This window comes from Equus quagga, chromosome 7 (genome assembly GCF_021613505.1).
Source record: "Equus quagga isolate Etosha38 chromosome 7, UCLA_HA_Equagga_1.0, whole genome shotgun sequence".
In the NCBI taxonomy this organism is placed as follows: Eukaryota; Metazoa; Chordata; class Mammalia; order Perissodactyla; family Equidae; genus Equus; species Equus quagga.
In genome coordinates this window covers 45,277,056-45,299,002 of record NC_060273.1, presented here as the reverse complement: position 1 = coordinate 45,299,002, position 21,947 = coordinate 45,277,056, and the positions used below count along the sequence as shown (strand labels likewise).

At 56.4% G+C, this 21,947-nt stretch overlaps 1 protein-coding gene across 1 annotated transcript in view; it reads right to left on the bottom strand.

Annotated features, from left to right (window-relative positions):
• ADAMTS2 (ADAM metallopeptidase with thrombospondin type 1 motif 2) overlaps positions 1-3,109 on the bottom strand; it is a 215,476-nt gene extending 212,367 nt beyond the window's left edge. The window contains exons 1-2 of the mRNA XM_046667680.1: positions 2,888-3,109; positions 1,471-1,865 (exon numbers count right to left, since the gene is read on the bottom strand). Coding sequence (XP_046523636.1) covers positions 1,471-1,865; positions 2,888-3,020 — 528 coding nt within the window. The 5' untranslated portion in view covers positions 3,021-3,109. The remainder of the gene's footprint in view (positions 1-1,470; positions 1,866-2,887) is intronic.
• Positions 3,110-21,947: the final 18,838 nt, after the last annotated feature.

Here is a 21,947-nt window from a genome sequence, read left to right as displayed (position 1 = left end):
ATCTGTGTCAACACCCCCATGCACTCCACCCCTGGAGTCCCCAACACGGATTCCCTTTTATTTAGGAAATTCACCTCCAGCGTAAAGAGACACACCTATGAGACCTAGGATGTTCTCAGAGATGATGGGGCTAGAAAGGGCTGCACCATGTTAACCCAGTTCCTCCAAGGACATTTATAGTTGTTTGCAATACGCCCGGGTTCTAACTAAATCCAGCCAAAGGCAGTGATTTTCCAAAGCAACAAGTGACATTTCCTGTGTCTCCATAAAAAGAACACCCGCGGTTGTGGGGCTCTAGTGTAATTGCCGGCTCTGCAGCCGGCAGGACAAGGCTAAGGACTAAGGACGGAGAGCTCTGGGGCCAGCAGGGCTGGGAGAGCCGGCCCTCACTTGGCGCAGGAGTGCCCTGAGCATCAATTAGACGGGATCCACGGTGGGCGGCTTCAGATGTCTGGCCAACACAGCCGGCCTGACCACCACACACCCAATCCAAAATAGAAAACTGCAGTGGCTTCTGCCGTGTGCCAGGCCCCCGGGTGGCCAGAGAGAGCACCGCCAATGTCAGCCTTCTCCCTGAGCATCGATCCAGCCTTCCTCAGAGGTCCCCTTATGCCAAGCCATGGTCCCTCCCGGTCCCTGGAAGCAGAACTCCCCAGGGCTCCAGTCACACTGGTGGCCCAGGCAGTCCCAGGAGGGACCCCCCCCCACCTCTCTCCTGTCCTTCAGGGGCTGCCCATGGGCACCAGAGCCTGCATTTCCAAATGCTCCCCTTGGCTCAAAATAGAGGAAACTGACTTTTCATATAACAAGCTGAAGTTCAACAGGAAACCACAGCATAAAAATCAGTAGCTCCTGGTCAGCCAAGGGGCAGAGGGATAACTGGGCATTTCAGCACAATTGCCCATTCCCTGGGCTGGCACCACTTGCACACACAGAAACAAGAAGACTGACTGCCAGCACACGTGCCCCCGACACACACATCATACATGCTAAAATGCACAGGGATACACACTCAACAGACAGTCTGACACACAAATGAGCAAAAACCTACAGATACACACATGCACGAGACATACAATGGCACATTCACATCACACAGGTGCACAGGTACCCAGATACAAGTACACACCAACATTCCAAAACACATGTGCAGATGCACACGCTCACAGAGATATACCCGCACCCGGATGCAAGAGGAGGACCCGTGCAGGTGTGTATAAGGGAGATGCACACTGGGCAACTTGTTAAGTACTTTGGAAATCCCGGCGCTCCCCCTGCATAAATCACCCCTCTCAGACCAATCAAAATAACTTGCCTTCAGCCAACCCCGTGCCCCGTGGTCCCTAGGCACAGGAGTGTGGGAAAGGTCCTCAGCGCTGGCTTTGCCCTCCCAGGGGACTCCCAGGTAACGGCTTCCGAAGCCCGGGCAAGGGCAGTGGACAGAATGCAGCGAGACAAGCGCGTACTCACCAGCCCATCGCAGTTGCTGAGCGCCACAGAGGAGGTTTCAGCCAGGCCGGCCACGTCTCCGACGTAGAGGCAAGTCCCGAGCAGGGGCTCCACGCGCGTGGCGCCAGACTCGCCCTGCCACTCCACCGTGGCCCCGGGCGCCACAAGGCGGGCGTTGGGCCGCAGCCGCAGGTGCAGGTCTCGGCCGAAGACCGTGACATTGTAGAACAGGCGGCCGCCAGGGTCCTCCTCGCTGCCTCCAGGGAAGCCCGGGGTCTGGACGGGGACGGCCCTGCGGGCCCGTACCCCTGCCTGAGCCGTTGCCGCTGACACCACGTGGGACACCAAGCGGCCCTGGGCGTCAGTGCGCACCGGCACCGCCAGGATGCGCTCCGCTCTGTGCCCCAGGGGCCCGCCTGCAATGGGAAGGGGCGTTAGGCCCGCAAGACCTCGGAGCCCAGAGTTCCGCCGCCAAGCCCCGCATCCCCCCGGCCCCATCCCCAGCCCCCCACTGAGAAGAGAAGGGCATTCTGCCAGGCAACCCCCAGAAACTAGCCTGCACCTCCCCGGCCTCCTTCCAACCGGGAAGGGGCATTCACAGGGCCAGCACTCGGGAGCCCCGCGGCCCCTAAGCCGTCCCTCTGTGGGACCCTCCCAGCCAAGAGGTCTGCCCCCTGCCCCGTTCCGGGTTGGGGCTCTGCGGGCTCCTCACAGTTCCCCAGAGGATGGCCCCGTCAGAGCGTCCCCTGCCCCTTGAACCTACCGTCCTTGGCAGGACATGGGACTGCTCCGAAGCCATTCCCGGTTGGCTCCCTACCCGTGCGCCGCTACTCCTCGGCGTCCCCCCACCCCCGCCCGAGCGCCCTCACCACTCGCCTCCGGAGCGCCGAAGACTCGGTCCCTCCGGGCACGGGCGGCCTCTCCTCCGCGTCCTGCTCCCGGTTAGCCCACTGCCAGCCCCCCTTCCCGCGCGCCCGAGGGCAGGGAGGGGTGGAGCAGGGTCCCTCGGATCTTTAGGGATCCCCTCCGAGGCGCCCCAGCCAATCCTCAGGGCCCAAGGCGGCGCGCTCGGCACCCGGCTCTTCCCGAGCCTCCCCGGACGCGAGCCTGGGCGCCGCCTCGCCCTGGCTCCCCCGGACCCGCTGGGGCTGGCGCTGCGCTCTCCGCCGCGGGGCTGTCCCGGCCCTTGGTCTCCTCGCTCGGCGTCCCAGGAGCCGCGAGTGGTCCGAGGGTCCCCCAGACCCAAGGCGCCTGGGTGCGCCGCGGGGCGCCCCCTGCGCGACCAACCCGGCCCCGAAGTTGGCCAACTTGGCCCCGGGCGGGGCGCACGGAGTTTGCCCAAGTCCGGCTGGACCACGCCTGGGGAGGGGGCGGCGGGGCACGCGGGGCGGGGCCCGGCCGAGAGGGTCGCGGGCGCAGGGGGCCCGGCCGCACCTACCTGGGGGGTCGGCGGTGGCGGCGAGCCGGGCGCCCGCGGGCGGAGGCGGCAGCAGGAGCGGCGGCAGCAGCAGCAGCAGCAGCAGCAGCGCAGGGCAGAGCAGGCGGCGAGCGGCTCCCGCCGGCGGATCCATGGCAGCCGGACCGCAGCCGGGGCCCCGCACTCGCAGCCGGCGCGAAAGTTCCCCGCGCGCCGCCCAGCCCACATCTGGGGGCAGCTGGAGCCGCCCGCAGCTGCAGCACCGCAGGGCGCGGGGCGGAGGAGGCGAGGCGCGGAGGGGAGGGCGGGGGAGCGCGGAGGGGAGGCGGGGAGAGGGAAGGAGCGAGCGAGCGAGGGAGCGGGAGGGAGGGAGAAGACGAGCGAGGGGGAGGGCGGGGACGGCGGGCGCCTCAGCCTGCGGTGACCCGGCGCTTCTTGGCGCGGCGGCCGCCGCCGCCGCCGCCCGCTCCCCTCCTTGCGCCGCCGCCGCCGCGGATCCCGGCTCGCAGCGAAGCAGAGACACCCCGAGGCGACGGCAGAGAAGCGCCGCGGGCCGGGCCAGGGGAGCCCCACCGCCGGCCACTCTCGGCGCGCCCCGCGTCCTCGTGGCACACAACCTGGGAGGAGCAGACCCACGCAAAGAGTCCTCGGGGTGCTCAGGTCCGACCCGTCAGCCCTGCGGCACAAGGGGCCGCCTCACCCTCCGTGCGCCCTGGGGCTGACCCGGAGAGGGTTTTGTAGGAGGGTGCATGCGCTGCAGGGGCTACCCCAAAGATCAACTTTTGCCCTGGCCGAGAGGCAAGGCTCCCTCAGCCCCCAGCTCCTCTCTGCCTAAAGACCTTGTTCCCCTCCGACCGCCTCCCCACCCCTCCGTTGCAGCCTCTGAGCACTGCCTCCCCCACCTAGACCTGGGCACCCTCCTGGAGCTGAAGTAAGGTTGCTCCCCTCACCTGTCCTGACTCCCAGTGGTGCTCTAGCCTCCTGGCCTTTGCCTTCCCCCAGGCCCACCTGAAACAGCCGCTCTGCACCCTGCCCACTTTTTCCAACTCAGCAGCCAAGGCATCCATCTCCAGCCTGGAGCAAGTTGCCGTGGAAGCCCAACCCCAGCTAGACCGCCTCCTCCAGCGGTCCTGATCCTGCAACTGCCTGGAGCCACTGTCCCACCTGGGGTCCCTCCCACAGTGACCTGCCCTCCGCAGGCCGCCCTGGGAACCGCCTCCCAGGCATGTGTCCGTCCAAACCTCTCTCCTGTGTGACCCCAGACTTTTGCCGCACCTGCCCAGAGAGTGACCACTGTCCCTTTGGATCTTCTTCTTCACCCTGCCCCAGGGCTGTGTGGCCAGGGTTTGGGACTGGCCTTGGTTGGGCAGGACCCGATGCCCCAGGCCCCTCCCTGCCAATTAGGAGGGCCCAAGCTTATGGGGAAACACATGACTTGCACAATTAGCTCTAACTGTGATTTCTTATCCTCGGTTCTGTCATTTTCAGGACCAGGGTGTGAGGGCACTAGAGCTTGATGGCCATCTTCACCTGGAAGCTTCCCTCTGTGTCACCTGAGGATGCCCAAACCAAGATCTGGCCCCCAGGCATGGTGAACATTTGTTGTCAACTTTAAAAATGGTGAAATTTCACGTAAGAATTTAGATTTCTGACTTTTCTTGAGAAATTGGAAGGTGTAGCCACACTGGGCCTGCATTTCTGCTTATCAACCACTAAATAGGGCACATGCCTTGCAGTTTGCTATAGGTCCCTTTCCTCCACCCGCAACAGGCATCCCCCTCTGTGACCTCTGATGACACAGCTCATTCTAGAGAAAGGTGGATGGTGATCAGTATATGAAAAGAGAGATGACTCAGAACCAGGCATCCTGGAGGAACTCCTGTAAGAAGTGCCATGGGTTGAATCCTGCAGCTCAGGGAGCCAAGCAGCCCAAAGTTGGGTCCAGCTAGGTGCTATCCTGGAACCCATGACCCTCTTTCACTCGTTGCTCCTCTGGTTGGCCGTGCTTTCCTCCTCCTCTAAAGATGAGTGAGACCCAACCAGCTGCCTCACCTACTTCAAGGGTCATGTTCTACGATCTCACTTCCCTGCCAGGTTTATGGTTGTTAGAAACATAATCATCCTACCACCGCCATCTTTAGTTCTTTATACAGTACTTAATCATATACTTACACTTTTAAAGGATACTTTAAATCACTACCATAAATGGAAAAGCCAATATCTCACCATAAATCAAAGACAACTGCCCAAAAAAATGAAAACGAAAAGCATGTTACCAACTCTAGATACCACTGCCTGCAAAGGGCACTGAGGCTGGAGCGGATTAGCGAGTGTTAGAAAAGTGGTGAGGCCGACGGGCGGCAGGGCCTCTCCTCTGATGCAGCCAGAGGACAAAAGGAGAACCGGAAGGCATGACTCTCACTTTGCAAGTCAAGGATATTGTCTGATGGGTCCACATGACTAGATTATCGTGCACACTTTCAAATATCAGCTCTAGGATAGTTTTTGGAAAGAGGGATTGTCTCTCTGACCCCCCTGAGTAACACCTGGAATCGGTTCCCTCCCACACCCCCCAGCCTCCTGGGGCTCCACCAGACAGAGACCCTGCGCTGAGTGGGAGGCAGACCCACGCCTGTCACCAGCCCGTCCTTTAGTCCCAGAGTAACACCCTGCAAGGCCGAGTGGCTGAATCAGACAGACATGCATCGAAATTGCCCACTGAGCCCTCCTTGTGGGGAGCGCTCCTGGACTTACCTCAGCTTCCTGATCACCTGACCTCAGCTCAAAAAAAAAAAAAAAAACAGAGGCGCTTCCTACTTCTTCAAACCTCCGTGGTTCAGATCCCTCCTCTTCATCTTCTGGAAAATGCTGCCCCATGCTTGCTGTTCCATCTGGTCCCCCTCCTTCTCTTCTACGTGAACTGTGGGGCATGGAAGTCCCCAATGGTTCTTTGTTTAAGTTAGGCTTAGGGTTTGAACCCTAACCCTAAACCCAACCCTAACCCGTACCCGAACCCCAACCCACACCCAAACCCCAACCTGAATCCAAACCCTAACTCAACCCCTAACCCTAGCCTTAGCCCCAACCAGAACCCTAACCCTAGCCCTAGCCCCAACCAGAACCCTAACCCTAGCCCTAGCCCCAACCAGAACCCTAACCGTAGCCCTAGCCCCAACCAGAACCTTAACCCTAGCCCTAGCCTGAACCTGAACACTAAATGCTAGCCCAAACCATAGACTTACTCAGTCTAGCTCCCAAATACACAAACTAAGGGCCACAGAGCCACCAGCTCAGGTAGAACACTTGTTTAGTGCATGTCATGTGTGTTCGTTTTTAGTTGAACTTGAATGTCTTTGGGTCTGGCTTGCACTCTCCTGCTTGCCTCAGTCCCATCCACTCCCTATTATCCTACATCTGCCTGCTGCTCACAATTGTTTCAGCCTGGTCTCTGAAGGACGAGAGTTGCAACCCTGATGTGGAACAGCCCTGCGTTGTGGGGGAGGCATGAGGACAATTCAGGCTGAGCTGGAGCCCTCCAACCCCCTTAAAAGCTTCCCAAGGATGTGAGGTACAGAAAGAGATGGGGACCTTTCCTGGTCATCTTGGATGTCACAAACCACCGCACAAACATCGAAGCAGGGGCGAGAAGAAAGGAGAACGTGTTTCTCTGTGCCGGCCCCAGCTCTGGGCAGGCACAGTCCCCTGCCTTATTCTGAGGAGAAGAGGCAGGGTTCTCAGCTCCACTTCTGGCATCTAGGCCACATGTGCCAGCACAAACTTCATCAGAGCCATTCCTGTCCCCTAGTGGCCACACGGAAACTAGAAGGTCTTCTGCCCTTTGCCGAGGTCACAGTCCTTGGCAGTCCTGCCCACGCTGCAGGCTGCAAGCAGACGGAGGCAGTGCGGTTTCACTGTCCTCCCTCCAGACAAGCAATCTCCCAGGGGCTGAGGCAGGCACCTAGACTTTTCCAGTCCCCTGGGGACCTGTACGCAGAGCATAACAAGCTGTGAGGGTTTGGTGACCTTGTCAAGGGGACTCTGAAGACAGTCGCTCTGTCCCCTTCTGCTGTTGGCAAACAGTGGGTGAGGTGGCCCCGCTAGATGCACTGGCAGGGCTCTGCCGGGAGTGGCCTCCGTAAGCAGTATGTCAGGACAACGCTGATGGGACAGGATGTGGTGACCGGCAGGCCTTTGGGGAGTGTGTTTCTCGCTGTTTCTTGAGCATCCCCACACACCCTGATAGGGAGCTGTGTTGGGCAGAAGAGGAGGCGTGGACAGTGTCCAGGCAACGCTTCTTTTCCCTGCCCTGTTCCACAGAGAGGTGTCGTATCACCCCTGGGATCAGTTCTGCCTGGAAGTGACAGACAAAGGGCTTGAAGTTTGCAGGCTTGGGGATGCAGGCTCAGTCAGCATGTCCACGTGGAGACACAAGACGAAGGCTCAGACTCGATCTAAGCAGTAAAAACCCAGGGAGGGATAAAGCTCAATGCCCACGTGTGACTGTCACTTGCACGTATGCTCAACCCAGCAGAGAGGCAGCAAGGCTCACGAATTCTCAAGGGGATCTTTGGTGTGTCAGGTAGTGCTGTTCTGGGCCCGCTTGGCTCAGGATCTAGATCCCTGGGTCCACCTGTGTCTGACCTCTCACAGAGGTCAGGAGAACCATTTGGTTTGGCTCTCTCATCTGAGAAAGGCCTCGGGGTCCCTTAAGACACCCCTGGTTGCAAGTAACAGAACCAGCTTAACCCACAAGGAAATGCATGGCCACACGTCCAGGGGGCCCACAGGCACGGAGGCCCCGGAGCTCAGCCATCGCCTCAAGGCCCTACCCCCTAAGGCTCCTCTTTGCCCGACCAGGTAGAAGGCTGGGCACAACACATGCAGGAAGCCTGCCCTCTCCCAGGGGATGGCTGACCCCCTCTGGTCTGTGGACGAAGGCGGGTCACATGCCCATTGCTGATCCAGCTGACAAGGGGTAAGGGGTGTTACTGGGACAAGCGTGGATTAACCATCTGAGGCAGAAAGGCTGGGAGGGGTCAGCCCCAAGGCCCCAGCACTCACTTTCCTTTCCTTCCCATCCAGCAAGAGCACCGCACAGTCAGAGGCCTAGCCCTGTCCTTCGAGAGGAGGCTTCCTTCACCAGCTTCATCTTGACATCCCACTCCCAAATGACATCATCTTTAGAGCATGGAGAATTAATTCCTTCACTTATAAACCCTGGGCATAACCTGTGAAGGCCACAATCCCATGACATTCTGGGGGTTTGTACACAAATCCCTTGTCAGCCTAACAGGGCTGTTCCTCACTCACAGTCTAAGGAACACCAACTGGTGGCCGGCCCAGGCCTTGCTCGACCCTCAGGATCCTGGCCTCTAGGGCTTTCTTCCTTTAGGTCACCCTCCCTTTGTATCTAGTTCTTTCCATCCAGCCGGGCCTGACCCTGCCTGGTTCACAATCTGCAGGGTATGGGCCTTAGAGGGACAGAAGCTCGCAGCTGGAGCTGGCATTGACACTGACCATGGGATCCTAAGGCCAAGACCCAGTGGGAAGAAAACTCTGGATGCACAGTTCAGGGCCTTTGGCCATCACTGCAGCCTCTGGGGACTTCTGGGGACCCCGCTGCTCCTCCAGGGGGCGCCAGGAGGTCTCTCCCCCCACCCAAGCCCTCCTCTCTGGTCAGAGGCTCCTTCTTGGCTGCCTCCCTCCCAGCATCTCCAGGTGCTCCCTCCTCCTCTGTAGAAATGCTGAGACTGACGCAAAGTCCCCAGGACATTTAAAATGGAGCTCATGGAGGAACGTGTCACCTCTGCTCCCTGCAAAGTACTGTCCCCTTCTTCTGATCGATCATTCGGCACACAAAAAAAGACATACCTGTACATTTTGTGCAACATTTGAAAGTTTTTCTTTTTGGTTTCAGTGAAATAAGTCATCCCTGAGTCCAGCTGCTCTCGCAGGCTCTCTGCAGATCTGGCTCCAGCCAGCCCCTCAGGAGAAGACTTCTCTTCACACTGTCCCCAGGGCCTCTGGCCACTCTTCAAAGCCAGTCCTGATGAATGCCATCCTGCCTGCACACACGTAGCCCCTCCTGGGCAATCTCACTCTTTCCCGTGGGTTCAAGAGTCTGTGTGCCAAAGACCCCAGCGGGGTCCGTTCCGCCCTGTAAATGCAGTAGCCCCCGGGCATCCCCATCAAGGTGTCTCTGAGCCCCAGCTCCTCACGACCCCAGCGCCACCCCACCTGCAGCCCCTGTCCTGTCCTGTCCTGGGCTTACCTCTGGCATCTCCAGTCCCCCCAGGGTCCCTGGGGCACCTAGGGCCCTTCCTTTTCCTTACCCCCACATCAAAGGTGTCACTAGCTCCATCCACCTTGGCTCCGAAACCTGCCCTCTCTTCTCTCCCTCCAGCCCTGGCTGGTCACCCCTCCTGGGCAGGGTGACAACCCCCACATGATTGTCCTATTTGGGCACCAGACTCCCAAAATTGAGCCTGTTGACTTGACTGACTTTGTCTAGTCAGTCAGGGCGCCCCCAGGTCAGCACTCCACACACGGCGTTTTGCACGTGGCCCTCAGCCTCTCCACAGGCCGTTTCCTCACCACACGCTCAGCCCCGTGGCCGCAGAGCGGGGGCCTGGCACGTCCTCGTTGTCAGTGCAGGGAGATGTGAGCAGCCCCTCATGCCTGCTGGAGGCTGAAGGTGGGAGTGCTCCTGTGGAATAAGGAGACAGATGCCGTCCTGCCAGAGACGGAGTTACATCCCAGCTCCCAGTGGGGATGATTTCACCTCCTCCGAGGGGCCCTGAGACAGGCTGCTTGGACTCTGCAGGCCACTTTCCAGCCATGTGACCTCGGGAAACTTACTTAACCTCCCCGTGCCTCAGTTTCTTAAACTGTATAATGGGCATAATAATATCCCCGACTCCACAGGGTGGTTTTGAGAATGAAGTGGTTTAACACATGAAGGGCTCCGAACGGGGTGCACAGCAGAGCAGACCCTCCACCCCTGAGCTCCTATCGCCGCCACCAGCCCCCAGCGGGACGCAAAGTACTGTATGGGGCTGAGACACAAAACTGTGTCCACAGGAAATTTTCCAGAGCACTTTGACCACATGCTTTCCTCATGGCGTGTGTGTCCCATGACCATCCCACCTGCCCTTGTCAAAGGTGACTGGCCAGCCTGGGCTCTACAGCATCCTCTTCCCACTGGAGTGGAGGGATGAAGACACTGGGGTCACTATGGTGCAGGGGCGGCTCTGTCGGTGCATTAACAAAGCTCTTAGGGAAACTATCCTCTGAGCCTCACGACACCACGCGAGGTGGAGCTGCAGCAGTCCCATTATCAGACAGGGAAGCTGAAGCTCGGGGGTGCTAGTCCCCAGGAGGCCAGAGCCAGATGAGAGCCCACTTACTCACTCCAGGACCAGGGCGCTCAGCACCCACAAGGGTGCTTCTGGGACCCCTTGCGCCTCTCCTATAAATCCCTGCTCTTTGCCTACAGTAGAGAGTCATTAGCAATCACTTATGAACTCAAATAGAGGAACTGGTGCGTAAGGGCTGCCTGCCAACCAGTAGCCCACAGGGTCATGTCTTTTAACAGAATTGTTTGCTAAGATTTTTTAAAAGTCAAAAGATTTTGCATGAAAATACACATCTCTGGTTTCTCGTGGGGAAAAAAACAAGAACACCTCTGGCCACGCTGGTCCCAGTGGGCCACGGGGCAGCCACGCTGGAGCTGAGGGCCACGCAGCCTGTCGCTGCTTTCCTGACCCTCGCTGGCTTCACCCCGACTTCACCGCAGGGCATTGTGGCCTCCACCCTTGCACTGCAGGGCCTAGCCCAGCCTTCTTTGGATAGGAAGCTGGGACCCAGGCCTCTGCCCTCAGCAGCCCCTGCAAGGCCTGTGAGGCTGAAGCAACACTCCGGGGCCGGGTGGGGGGCAGCTCTCCAGCACGACCTGCCTTTGCATCCCCCTCCCCAACCTCAGGCCCCTCTGTTGTCCCACACAGGGCCTCCACAAGGTGCTCCTTTTCTTGGTCCCCACATGGCACCAGTGGCCCCCTGCTGTGCACCAAGAGATGGTCCCCCGAGCTGAGGAGACAAGGCCCTCCAAGCACAAACCTGAAAGCACAGGCTGTTGGAAGTGGGGGCGGAGGGGACACAGGGCTGCAGGGTGGGGTGCCACAGGAGAACTGCCTTTTCAAGGTCTGGGGCTTGTCAACAAGCTCATATGAATTGAAAGCAGGAAGACAGTTCAGGGCACCTGACAGGCAAGTGTCCCAGAAGACAGGAGGCAAGAGCTTTCATTTGCACATGCATGTGCACACATGGTGCGAGACACGCACGGTGATCCATGTGCACAAACATGCATGCAGACACAGGCTGACCCTCAGCCCACGAACGCCCACAGACCCAGACACACAGACACGTGCTCCAGAGCCCACACAGTGCCCAGGTCGCCCTAATTGCATTTCTGAAAATGAGAAAGAGGAAATCGAATGACTCTCAGGCAGCCGCTGTTCCCCCACAGCGACTTGCCATCTCCGTTTTGAGCGGCCGCAGCAGCAGGGCAGCCTGAGTTCTCAGCTAAGCCCCAGACTCCTTAGCAACCCCAGCAAGGTCCATGCTGCAAGCGGGTACCCCGTCTGGCAGGCCCACAGGCTCGTCTGTGTCCTCTCCTGCCCTGCCAGGAAGACTGCGACAGGAACTGCTGGCTCACCAGGGGTTGTGGTGATGCTGGGAGCCACTGGCCTGCTTACTAGGGCAGCTGAGACCCAAGTGGGCTTTCTGTTCTCAAGTCCCACCCAGAGCACAGGACTCCAGCCTTTCCCCAGCATCACTGAACCCGAGGGCTTTGCCTCCTGCCTCTGAGCATCCTCGAACCCTGTACCAAGTACGGGCTGCAGCTTTACAGGGGATCCCTTCCTCGTGGGTCTGTGCTACAGTGTCCATCCTTCTCCCGACCTGCTCTGCAGACCCTCTGATGGGGAGCCCCTCCTCCAGCACATTCCAGACCCTCTACTCTACGCTGCATCTCAGACAGAACCCAGACAGAAGGTCACTGTTGGCAAAATGTTGTCTTCAATTTTTGAGCAGGCAAATCACATTATCAGCCACCCTGTTATATCTGAGGTCAATTGAGACCCTCAGATCTTTTTCATATAAACATAATAAAGCCTTCCCCTACTCCTGAATGTCAGTGATGAAGATTTTGACCCCAATTGCATGTCTCACTGGTTTCCTTTTCCTGGCTCTAATCTGTGAGATGATGAGGTACACAGCTGAGTGAGAGTAGGGCCAAGGCTCCAGGGATGGCCCAAGCCTGGTCTGAGAGACCAAGGCCCTACTCTCCTGAATCCTCGCTGGACAAAAGAAAGCCCTGAGAATTGCAGGGCCGGGGTGACCCTGGACAGATGAAGACCCCGGGCTCTGGGAGCAGCAGGTGGTGAGGGGTGACTTGGCCAGGCTTTCACCACACTCAGCAGCGGGCAAACGACGCCTCCTCTCACTGGTGGCTGATCCTCCATCTCACTGGACTCCGGGCCCCACCTTGGCCCTCAGCCTCACTCGACCCCCAGCATTGGCCTCACTGGACCCTGGGTATTGCTTCTGGTCCCTCAGCAGCCTCCCCTGGGCTCTGTGGTCCAGCCTGGCCTTCTCTTCTCTCAGAGAGGCTGAGGCTCCTAAGGAAACAGCTTCTGCAGAAGGCCTACTCCACCAAGCAAGCTGTCACCCTGCAGAAAAAAATAAAAAGCTCTCAGCCTCACTTATAACAAACTTGGTCTGTTGTGCAACTTTGCAGTACAGAATGCGCGTGTGCCCAGTCTCCCCACGGTTGCATAATTTTCCAGCTGTTTGCAGGACTATTTCATTCTTCGTCTGGCAGATTTCACAAGCCATATATAAAAATTAGATACATGTAAATATAAAGTTGAGCATATGTGTGCAATGGAACGACAAGTGTGAAGCAAAGGAAAGGAGGTGGGGACCAGGACTTCACAAAAAGGCAGATGAAACAAGTGTAAACATTTTGAATGCCGCCTTCTAGAAGTCTGGGAGAGAAAATGAACTTGGACTCAGTTTAAGCTTAAAGTGAGGTGTTTGTCCAGTAAAGTCAGTTTCGGCTTGGTTGTATTCGATTTCCCTCTTCTCCGATAGGTTTTTTTTTTTCTTTTTTTAGAGCAATCCCTAAAACTCCATCATTTATATTAAAAAAAAAAAAAACTCCGTTGGCATCTTCTTGCCAAATATTTCTTAACAGTGTAACCTGAGATGCCCTTGTGAGGGACAGAAAGGGACAAAGACAACAAACCCCTCCCCCCCATCACCTAGTCATCTGTGCAGGACCAGCTCTGCACATGCTCCTGACGGAAATCCTGGGCTGCCGCTGGGCCCATCCGGGTTCTGTGTCACACAGGAGGACCCTCTCTTCCTGGAACCAGGATTTGCACAGAATGGCACTGTGACAGGTGGAAGCACGCAGAGGGCCCTGTTGGGGTCAGCCCGTCTGCAGCCCGGGCCACAAGCTGGGGGCTTTCAAGCAGAATCCTGTCCAGGTGTGTCTGGTTGGGGCAGCACCATGATTGTCTTTAAAAGTTGAATAAGATACACACATATAAAAATTAGGAGATCTCAGATTAGCATCTAGATTCTGTGTTCCTTTTGATAAAATAAAATACCCCGGGTTTTTTCAGCATGGCAGCTGGAGCAGAGCTTAGGAGAGGCTGTCCCCTCTCCTCCTGTCACTTCCTCATCCAGATCAGTTAACTCTTGCCTCACAAACCACCCTAGAACCTACTGGCATCAGACCACCAGAGTTCCCCAGGGCTCACAGCTCTGCAGCTTGGCCAAGGCAGCGCTCCTGCCAGGGCAGGTCTTCGGGCCCGCAGGGGTAGCTCTGTTCCACACTGGCTCATACTAGGCCCAGGGTGCAGGGACAGTAGCTTCCAGGGGAAGCTCATCTCACGAAGGAGGACAGAAGCTTCTAAAACTGTGAGCAAATGAAAGCACAATGCCTCGGAGACCTGGGCTCCAAACTGGCACACCGTCCCTTCCACCCACGTTCCTTTGGGCAGGAGAGATGCCTGGCCCAGCTTACACCAACGGGGTGCTCTCCATCCTGGAGAGAGAAGCTGCAAAGTCACACGGCCAAGAGTGTGATACGGGGACGTGTACTGGATTGACAGTGTCCCCTGAAATGTGCATGTCCTCCAGAAACTCAGGAAGGGAACTAACTTGAAAATGGGGTCTTTGCAGATGTAATCAGTTAAGATGAGGTCATACTGAACTAGAGAGGCCTCTAATCCAGCGTGACTGGTGTTCCTATAAGAAGAAAAGTGGAGACACAGAGACAAAGACACGCAGGGAGAAGGCCACGTGGCGACGGAAGCAGAGACTGGAGGGCTGTGGCTACAAGTCAAGAAGCTCCAAGGATGGCTGGCGGCCACCAGAAGCTAGGAGAGAGGCAGGGAACAGATTCTCCCTCAGAGAAGGAACTAACCTCACCGACAACTTGATTTCAGATTTCGTGAGACAATAAATTTTTGTTGCTTCAAGCCATCCAAGTTTGGGGCAATTTGTTACAGCAACCCTAGGAAGCTACTCCGGGACGGGTAAGGAATGGGAACAATGAGAAGGCCTACCAGAGACTGCCCGTTTGGACACAATTACTCAGGATTCTCCTACTTGCAAAATACACCCCCTCCCACCTGAGAGACCCCACCACGGCATCAAGCTTGAAGTTCAGAGTCTCACATTCTAGGTCAGAACTGGACGCAGCTCCTCATGCTCTGGAGACCTATGGAACAAAAGGAGAAGCTCCCAACTGCCCCCCATTACACACCCCCCAACAGGCCGTGGTACAGCAGGGACAGGATCACCCAATAAACATTCCCAATCAAACAGGCGGACAGGGGGCCAACCCAATAACATAGTGGTTAAGTTCACGTGCTCCGCTTCAGCAGCCTGGGGTTCGTGGGTTTGGATCCCAGGCATGGACCTACACACCGCTCATCAAGCCATGCTGTGGTGGCTTCCCACATATAAAAAAAGAGGAAGATGTTAGCTCAGTGACAATCTTCCTCCAGCAAAAAGAAAAGAGGAAGATTGGCAAAAGATGTTAGCTCAGGGCCAGTCTTCCTCACCAAAAAAAGCAGAAAAAAAAAGAGGACAAGAAGCCCAAACAGTCACTGGTCATAGGAATTCTTAAGTTCTGTTGGAAAACATTGCTGGGAAGTGCAGGAATATTCTGTGACTAGGCACCAGGTCCACTCCCAGGAGTGGATCTTCAGTCCCTTGTTATCAGTAGCTCCTGGCTCTATTCTCTAGGAGATTCTTTCTTCTCCTTCATTCTCCTTGGTCTCTTCTGAGAAAGACCCTGGAAAATATGCCCTTTGCTGCAACTGAAAGTTTTCTCAGCCTGAATCTTGCCCATAAAAAATTAGTGGTCCAGAGATATTCTTTTTTCCCATCTTGAAAAGTCTCAGTCTCTTTTAGTCCAGGTTCGTGGGCTTTTTCCAATACAGTTCTCTCAAAAATTGTGGGTTTCCTATGTATTTGATTGTGCGTGCCCAAAGCCATATCCATAATTCTTTTCAAGATATGTCTCTCTCTGCACTTAATTACAGGTACTGTGATGGGCTCAGGCTGCTGCAAGACAACACCATTGATCTTTCTAGTAACTACTAGGCACTATTTAACTCTTCCAGAGGCCTTCATAGCAGTGTGAGAGCTATGGCTTTGACTCACTCTATGTCCTCCAGCTATATCTTAACAGCCATGCCCTTGATTGGACTTTTCTCTCAGGCTGTATCTTAATTTGAGAATCTTTTATTGAATGGAGAAGCTGGAGATTCAAAACAGTTTTATTTTTCAACCCAGCAAGTCCTAGATGTTCCAGACACTCTTCCTTCCCTCTCAGTTCTCTCTGCGATCTCAACCAGGTTGTTCCTGCGCTGTCTTTTCTTTGTAGTTCAATACCAAATGCAGGTGGCAGGAGCCTGCTGGTGCCTGCAACATTTTACCTGGACTCTCCCAGCCCGAGGCCATGAGCGCATTAGGTGCACCTTCCAACCTCCAGGTTATTGCAAGTGCCGGTTTTAGCGAATGTTTCACCACTCCATGACACAAGCCGTCATTTTTCCAGCTCCCTATGACAGTTCCCGGTTCTAAAGCCAAGGCCTCATATTGCAGGTTTCTGTTCTAGGTATCAATTTCTGTAGCAGTTACCCACTGCCATAATAACACTGGGCACTCAACTGCCCCAGCATGTGGCCGCTTAGAACAACAATAACGTATGATCAGGCTCACAGCTCTGCTCCCTGTGTGCGCGTCCTGGAGCCCTGGCATGCACTCCCAGGGGAAGCCCATCTTGTGGAGTAGCTCAGAAGCTTCTAGAAGGGTGAGCATGAAAGCACGATGCCCCTTAAGGCCTGGGCTCCAAACCGGCACGCCGTCGCTTCCACCCACATTCCATGGGCCAGGCAAGCCACGTGAACGGGCTGGACATCCACTCCTTTCTAAGAGGGAGGAGCCGCAAAGTCACACGGCCCCAGGCGTGGACACAGGGATGGGTGAGGAACTGGGAGAGATGATGCAATCCAACACATCTCACAGTCAATTTTCCTTATTTGACATTTTTCACATTAGGAAAGTACTAGTTGTAACTAGTGAACCAATTCCAAATCGTGTGAAGAAAAAGCAAGTCTCTCTCCCCTGTGAAACTCCCACTTTTCCCTCCTTGTGGAGAGAGGAGAATGGAGCAGACAATGCGCCAGGAAGCCAGCGAGAGAGCTGAGGAGGAAGACAGAGCAGGGAAAGGGCTGCTGGCTCGCTGGCGTCTCTCGGGCCTGCTCCCAGCCTGTGGGAGGTGGAGTGCTCTCCCGCTCCAGTTTCATGAGTTACCCCGCTCCCATCCTCAACACAGAGTCCCTGGTTTTCTCGTGACAGTTCAGACAGGTTTCCCTTCTGTACTTGTGCCCTGTGGCTGCCACAACAAATTACCACCAAATGAGTGGCTTAAAACAGCAGAAATGCATCCTCTCCCAGTTCTGGAGGCCGAATCAAGGTGTCAGCAGGGCCGAGCTCCCTCCAGAAGCTCTAGCGGGCAATCAGTTCCTCACCTCTCCCAGCTCCTGGCAGCCACCAGCAGCCCTTGGTTCATGGCCACATCATTCCAATCTGCCTCTGTGGTCTCGTCGCCTCCTCGTCTGTCTGTATTTGTGTCAAATCTCCCTCTGACTCGGTCTTACAAGGACATGTGATCGCATTTAGGGCCCACCCAGATAAGCCAAGGGAATCTCTTCATCTCAAAGTCTCCAATTCAATCACATCTGCAAAGATCCTTTTTCCAAATAAGGTCACATTTACACCTTCCTTGCAACCAACCATCCCTCGGAAAGACGTGGGAATTGGCCGAGATTGCACCCAAAATAGAGAGAGACAAGTCAGCAAGCCCGGGTCCTGCCTGTCCAGAGCAGAGAGAGGGCGTCCCGGCAGGGAGAGGCAGCAGCAGGGCAGAGGCAGGAGGCGTGTGTTCAAGAACTGCTCCGGACTGCACCTATGTCATCTCCTCAGGGGCCACAAAGGATCCCCAAAGGGCACAGGCATTTCCTCTCTGTTCTCTGAACCTGCAATTAAGTCCAAGCCAGGCGCCGCTTTTCTCTAACGAAAATGTCTTTTTTCGGTGGAGCTGACCCTGTAGAGGAAAGCCCTGCTTTGATGAAACCAGTCCTTCAAAATGAAACGTTTCATCAAAAGCCATAACATGATCCCCGTGAAATTAAACCAGGAAGACAGACATCCTGAATGCCCCAGACGCTGGCTTTGATTTTTCAGATTGCCAGTTGAACTAAAGCTGGGCCGTGGCCTCGGCGCTCGGCTGGCCGTCCTGGAGGGAGGTGCTCTGATACGCCTCCCCCAGCGCGTCTGCCTCCTGCAAGGCTCTCGGAGGCTGGATGCAGTGCTCGCCTGCAGGCCCGGATCCACTCTGGGACTGGAAGTCAGGAAGACACTGGGGAGCCAGAACTATCCACTAGATAGGTAGGGAGTCCACTCCAGCTCAGACCCCAACCCAACTCTGACCCCAGGGCATCTGATGGGCCCCATGGGGTCAGGTGCCCATCCATGCACCCATCCCCTGGCTGAGGTGATAAAATGCACTGAGGGGTCAAGGCTTGGCCCTGTGACCCACCCCTGAAGCCAGGGCCAGGTCAGCCGCACCCCATCTACATGACTCTCAAGGGTGGGTTATGAGTGGTCACAGAACAGTAAGTGTCCCCTAGTCCACCCAGCAGTTCTGACTCAGAGTGTACCTACTCAGTCACAAAATCAGTTAATTCTTATAACCTGGATTGTCCCATTTAATGGCTCTATTGGTCTACTCTGGCTGCCGTAAGAAAATACCACAGACTGGGTGGCTGCAACAACATAAATTTATTTTCTCACCGTTCTGGAGGCTGGGAGGCCGAGATCAAGATGCCAGCGAGGTCGGGTTCTGGTGAGAGCTCTCCTCTGGCTTGCTGACGGCCGCCTTCTCTCTGCTCCCTCACACGGCCTCTTCTCTGGGCACACAGGAGAGCTCTGGGTCTCTTCCCCTTTTGTGAGGACATTGTTCTATCAGATCAGGGCCCCACCCTCTGACCTCATTTAATCTTAATTACCTCCTTCAAGGCCCTGTCTCCAAATGCAGTCACATTGGGGGTTACAGCGTCAACATATGAATTGAGGGGGACAGAATTCATCCATAATAATGGCCAAACTAATTTGCTAATTGTCTGTCTCCACTGGGTCCTATGTGAGCATGGCATGAAATCCCATAAAATACCAATTTAACAAGCAAGTGAAGAGCTGTCCCAGATCAAACAGGAGCTAAAGGTCAAGGTCACAATGTTTTGCCTGCCTCACAACTCCCACATCCTTCCTCCCACATACCCCACCAGCTGGCACAGCCCTACCCAGGACCACCATCGCCCTGGGGCAAGGGGAAGCTTTGGTGCAGCCTGGCTCAGGCCAGCTGGTGCGGAGCCCGCCCTGGCCTTGGACCCCTGCACCCACCTCCTTCTGGAGTCTAGTCTCAGAAACCCGACCTGGGCATCTCCTTGCCCCTCAAAGCCGCCTGCCTCTCTCCGTGCCCCACCTGCATCCCTGGTGACCCCGGGCTCAGGCACAGGCCGCCTTCACGGACATGGGAGGGTCTTTGGGGGTTTGTTTGTCAAAGATGGAGTCATACACATATCAGCAACTAACAGTTCTCACTTGCTGACACATCACGACCATCCCTTCAGGACAGTAGCTAGAGGTACCTACTGCCTTCTCGCAATACCTGCTTATAAGCCCGTGGCTGCAACTTGTTCAACCACTCCTGTATTTATTGACACTTTAGGTTGTTTGCAGGGTGTACAAGCGTGTGTGTGTGTGTGTGTGTGTGTGTGTGTTACTACCAGCAGTCCTGTGATAAACACCCTTGCCTCCTTGTGTGTTGGTACTTTTGTTTCTATAGGATAAAATGCCCAGGTGGGATTGCCAGGTTAAAATTAGTTCGTTTTCTAAGTTTAACAGATATCACCAGACTGTTTCCCAGAGGACCGAGCAGTTCTCACTTCCATGAGCAGTGTGCGTGCGCGGCCTGCACCCACGTCCCTGCAGCTCAGGGTGTCACTGCCTTTCTGGGTTTTTGCTAATCTGATATGTGATCAGGGTACCTCACTTTAATTTGCACCTCCTGACCACCAGAGGGGAGGCCGAGCGTAGTCGTGTGTGTTTAGGCCCCTGGGGCACCCGGCGGATGCCGAAGAGTCAGAGAGACTTTTCTGGGGCCGAGAGCTCTGCAGCTACATTAACTGAATTAGGCTGAAGAAGAGGACCGAGAGGGCAGAGGAGGGAAGAGCAGGGTGGAGGCTGGGAGGACTCAGCCAGGGCCCTCAGGCTGGTCCAAGGAGTGGAGAGTGGATGGAGAGTGATGGAGGACTGACGAAGGGTGGGCAAGGGCCGGGGCTGCGGCCTAGACCCTCCATTTAAATGCTTTTAAAAGGAATTCCCGGGGCCTAGATAAGGAACCTGCCAGGGATTCCATTCCAACCCAGCTCTGTCATCAACTGTCACTTTAGGCACACCCCTTCCTCTCTGGGCCTCAGTTTCCCTATCTGTAAATTCGGGGAGCTGGCCTAGTCAATCTTCCAAGTCCTTTTAGCTCTAAAATATTCTGAGTAGCCCAGTAAAAGTCTGAACAAGCCCCCCACCACGTAAACATCCACTAGGGAAAGTTTTTAAAGCCGCTGGGAGCCCCAAGAGGAGACTGCAACAGAGCAGGTGTCGGAAGGCAATTCCCAAGAGCCAGCTTGGTGACCCTTGGGCCCTTCCTCTCTTCCGAGGCATGACTGTGAGAGGGGTGGGGAGAGCGTGGCCTCAGAGGGAGTGGAGCCAGGAGGCTAAGTGGGACCCCAGCGGGGTCCTTTTCATGGGGTCCTGCCCCAGGGGAGCGCTTGCCAGTCAAAGGGGGATCAGGAGTGGCTGGCTGGAGACTCCCTGCCCGCCACAAGGAGCGAAGGGGCAGAGGGGCTTGGGGCAGAGGCTCTAAGAATCTGTCAACTACAGGGCCATCTCTGAGCAGGGGCCCTCACCTGTGAACACCTCCAGCTGGCCGCGCTTACCCCCTGCACCACCCACTTCTCCCTGCTGGTGAGAGGGGAGGGAGTGAGCACAGAGAGGGGAGACAACCCCACCCGGGTCCCAGGCAGAGGGCCCCCAGGCAGGGAGGAGAGTGCCTCATTATTGAACAAGATTGAAATGGTGACTAATATGCTGGATGGGATACCTAAAGGTATGGAAAAGACAGAGCATCTGAGATGTAAAGTGACCACGACACTGCTTATTGCCGAAGGGCCAGGCTGGGTGAGGACACAGACCAGGTCAGCACAGGGACGAGTCAGCTGTGCAGGGGCCAAGGCGCTCTCCCTGAGGGCCTCCAGGCCAGTCCCAGAAGCCAGGTCCTCCTGGAGAGGAGACCTTTCTGCTTCCACACCCAAATGCCCATCGTCCAGCCAGCCCAAGCACCTCTTGGCGCTTTTCCTCCCATGAGATGCTCAGAGCAGTCTTGGTGGGTTAACCTGGGCTCTCACGGAGATGTCTTCGTTCTTGCCACCCAGACCACCAATGAAAGGTTAATGGACCCCCACTGGGCCCACAGCCTGAGGATTTCAGGGACCCGGCTCACCTCTGTCTGTGTCCCCTCTTCACAGACTTGGGAGCTGTAGGCACAGGCCTCCAGCAGAGAGAGGCTGAGGTGGCCCAGGAGCCCGTATGTGTGCAGAGAACACGACGGGGGCCAGGCGGGAACAGTACCTCAGCATCATCTCAGGGTTGGGGGACTCATGAGAAGGTCCCAGCAGAGCCTGCGGCCACCCCAGCGCTTTTCCCAGCCTGTGGGGCGGGGCCCTGGCCTTTCTTTCCACATCGCTGTGCCCAGCTCTCTCCTCTCTGGACGTGCGTCCCAGCCCACTCCACCTTTGCCTTTCAGATGCAGACAGTGAGGCAGGGCCGGGCGGTGGGCTCTGCCTGTCTCACCTCTGAGCCTCGCTGTCCCTGTCTAATAACCGGGCCGTGCCGGGTCCTGGCTGACGTGCAGGGTGGTGAGGACTACAGTGTGATTAGGAGAGCGGTCTGTCCACCCCGGAGCTCTGCTCAGTGAGCGAGGACGCTGGGAGGAGGGGTGCAGAGCCTATACAAGCCCATGAGCAGGCAGGTCCCCAGGGCAGCTGTCCCCACTCACTTCCTCTAGGGATATGGGACCCCAGACTCATCCTAACCACATACACACACACACACACACACACACACACACACACACACGATGGCACCACGCATTCTGGGGGACGCCAGAAACTCCTGCGAAGGGGTAGCCTCTGCCCTCCTGGCCCACTTTGCCCCAGAGATTTTCAAACTTGTGACCCCAGATCTTAATCATGGGGCTGCGTGGGGTCGACCAGAGTTACACGCCGAGAGCCAACCAGGAAACACATTTCTACTGACCTTCTCCCCCTGCCGGCCTGTCACAGGTAGAAGAGGGGGACTTGGCCTGGCAGGCGGCCCC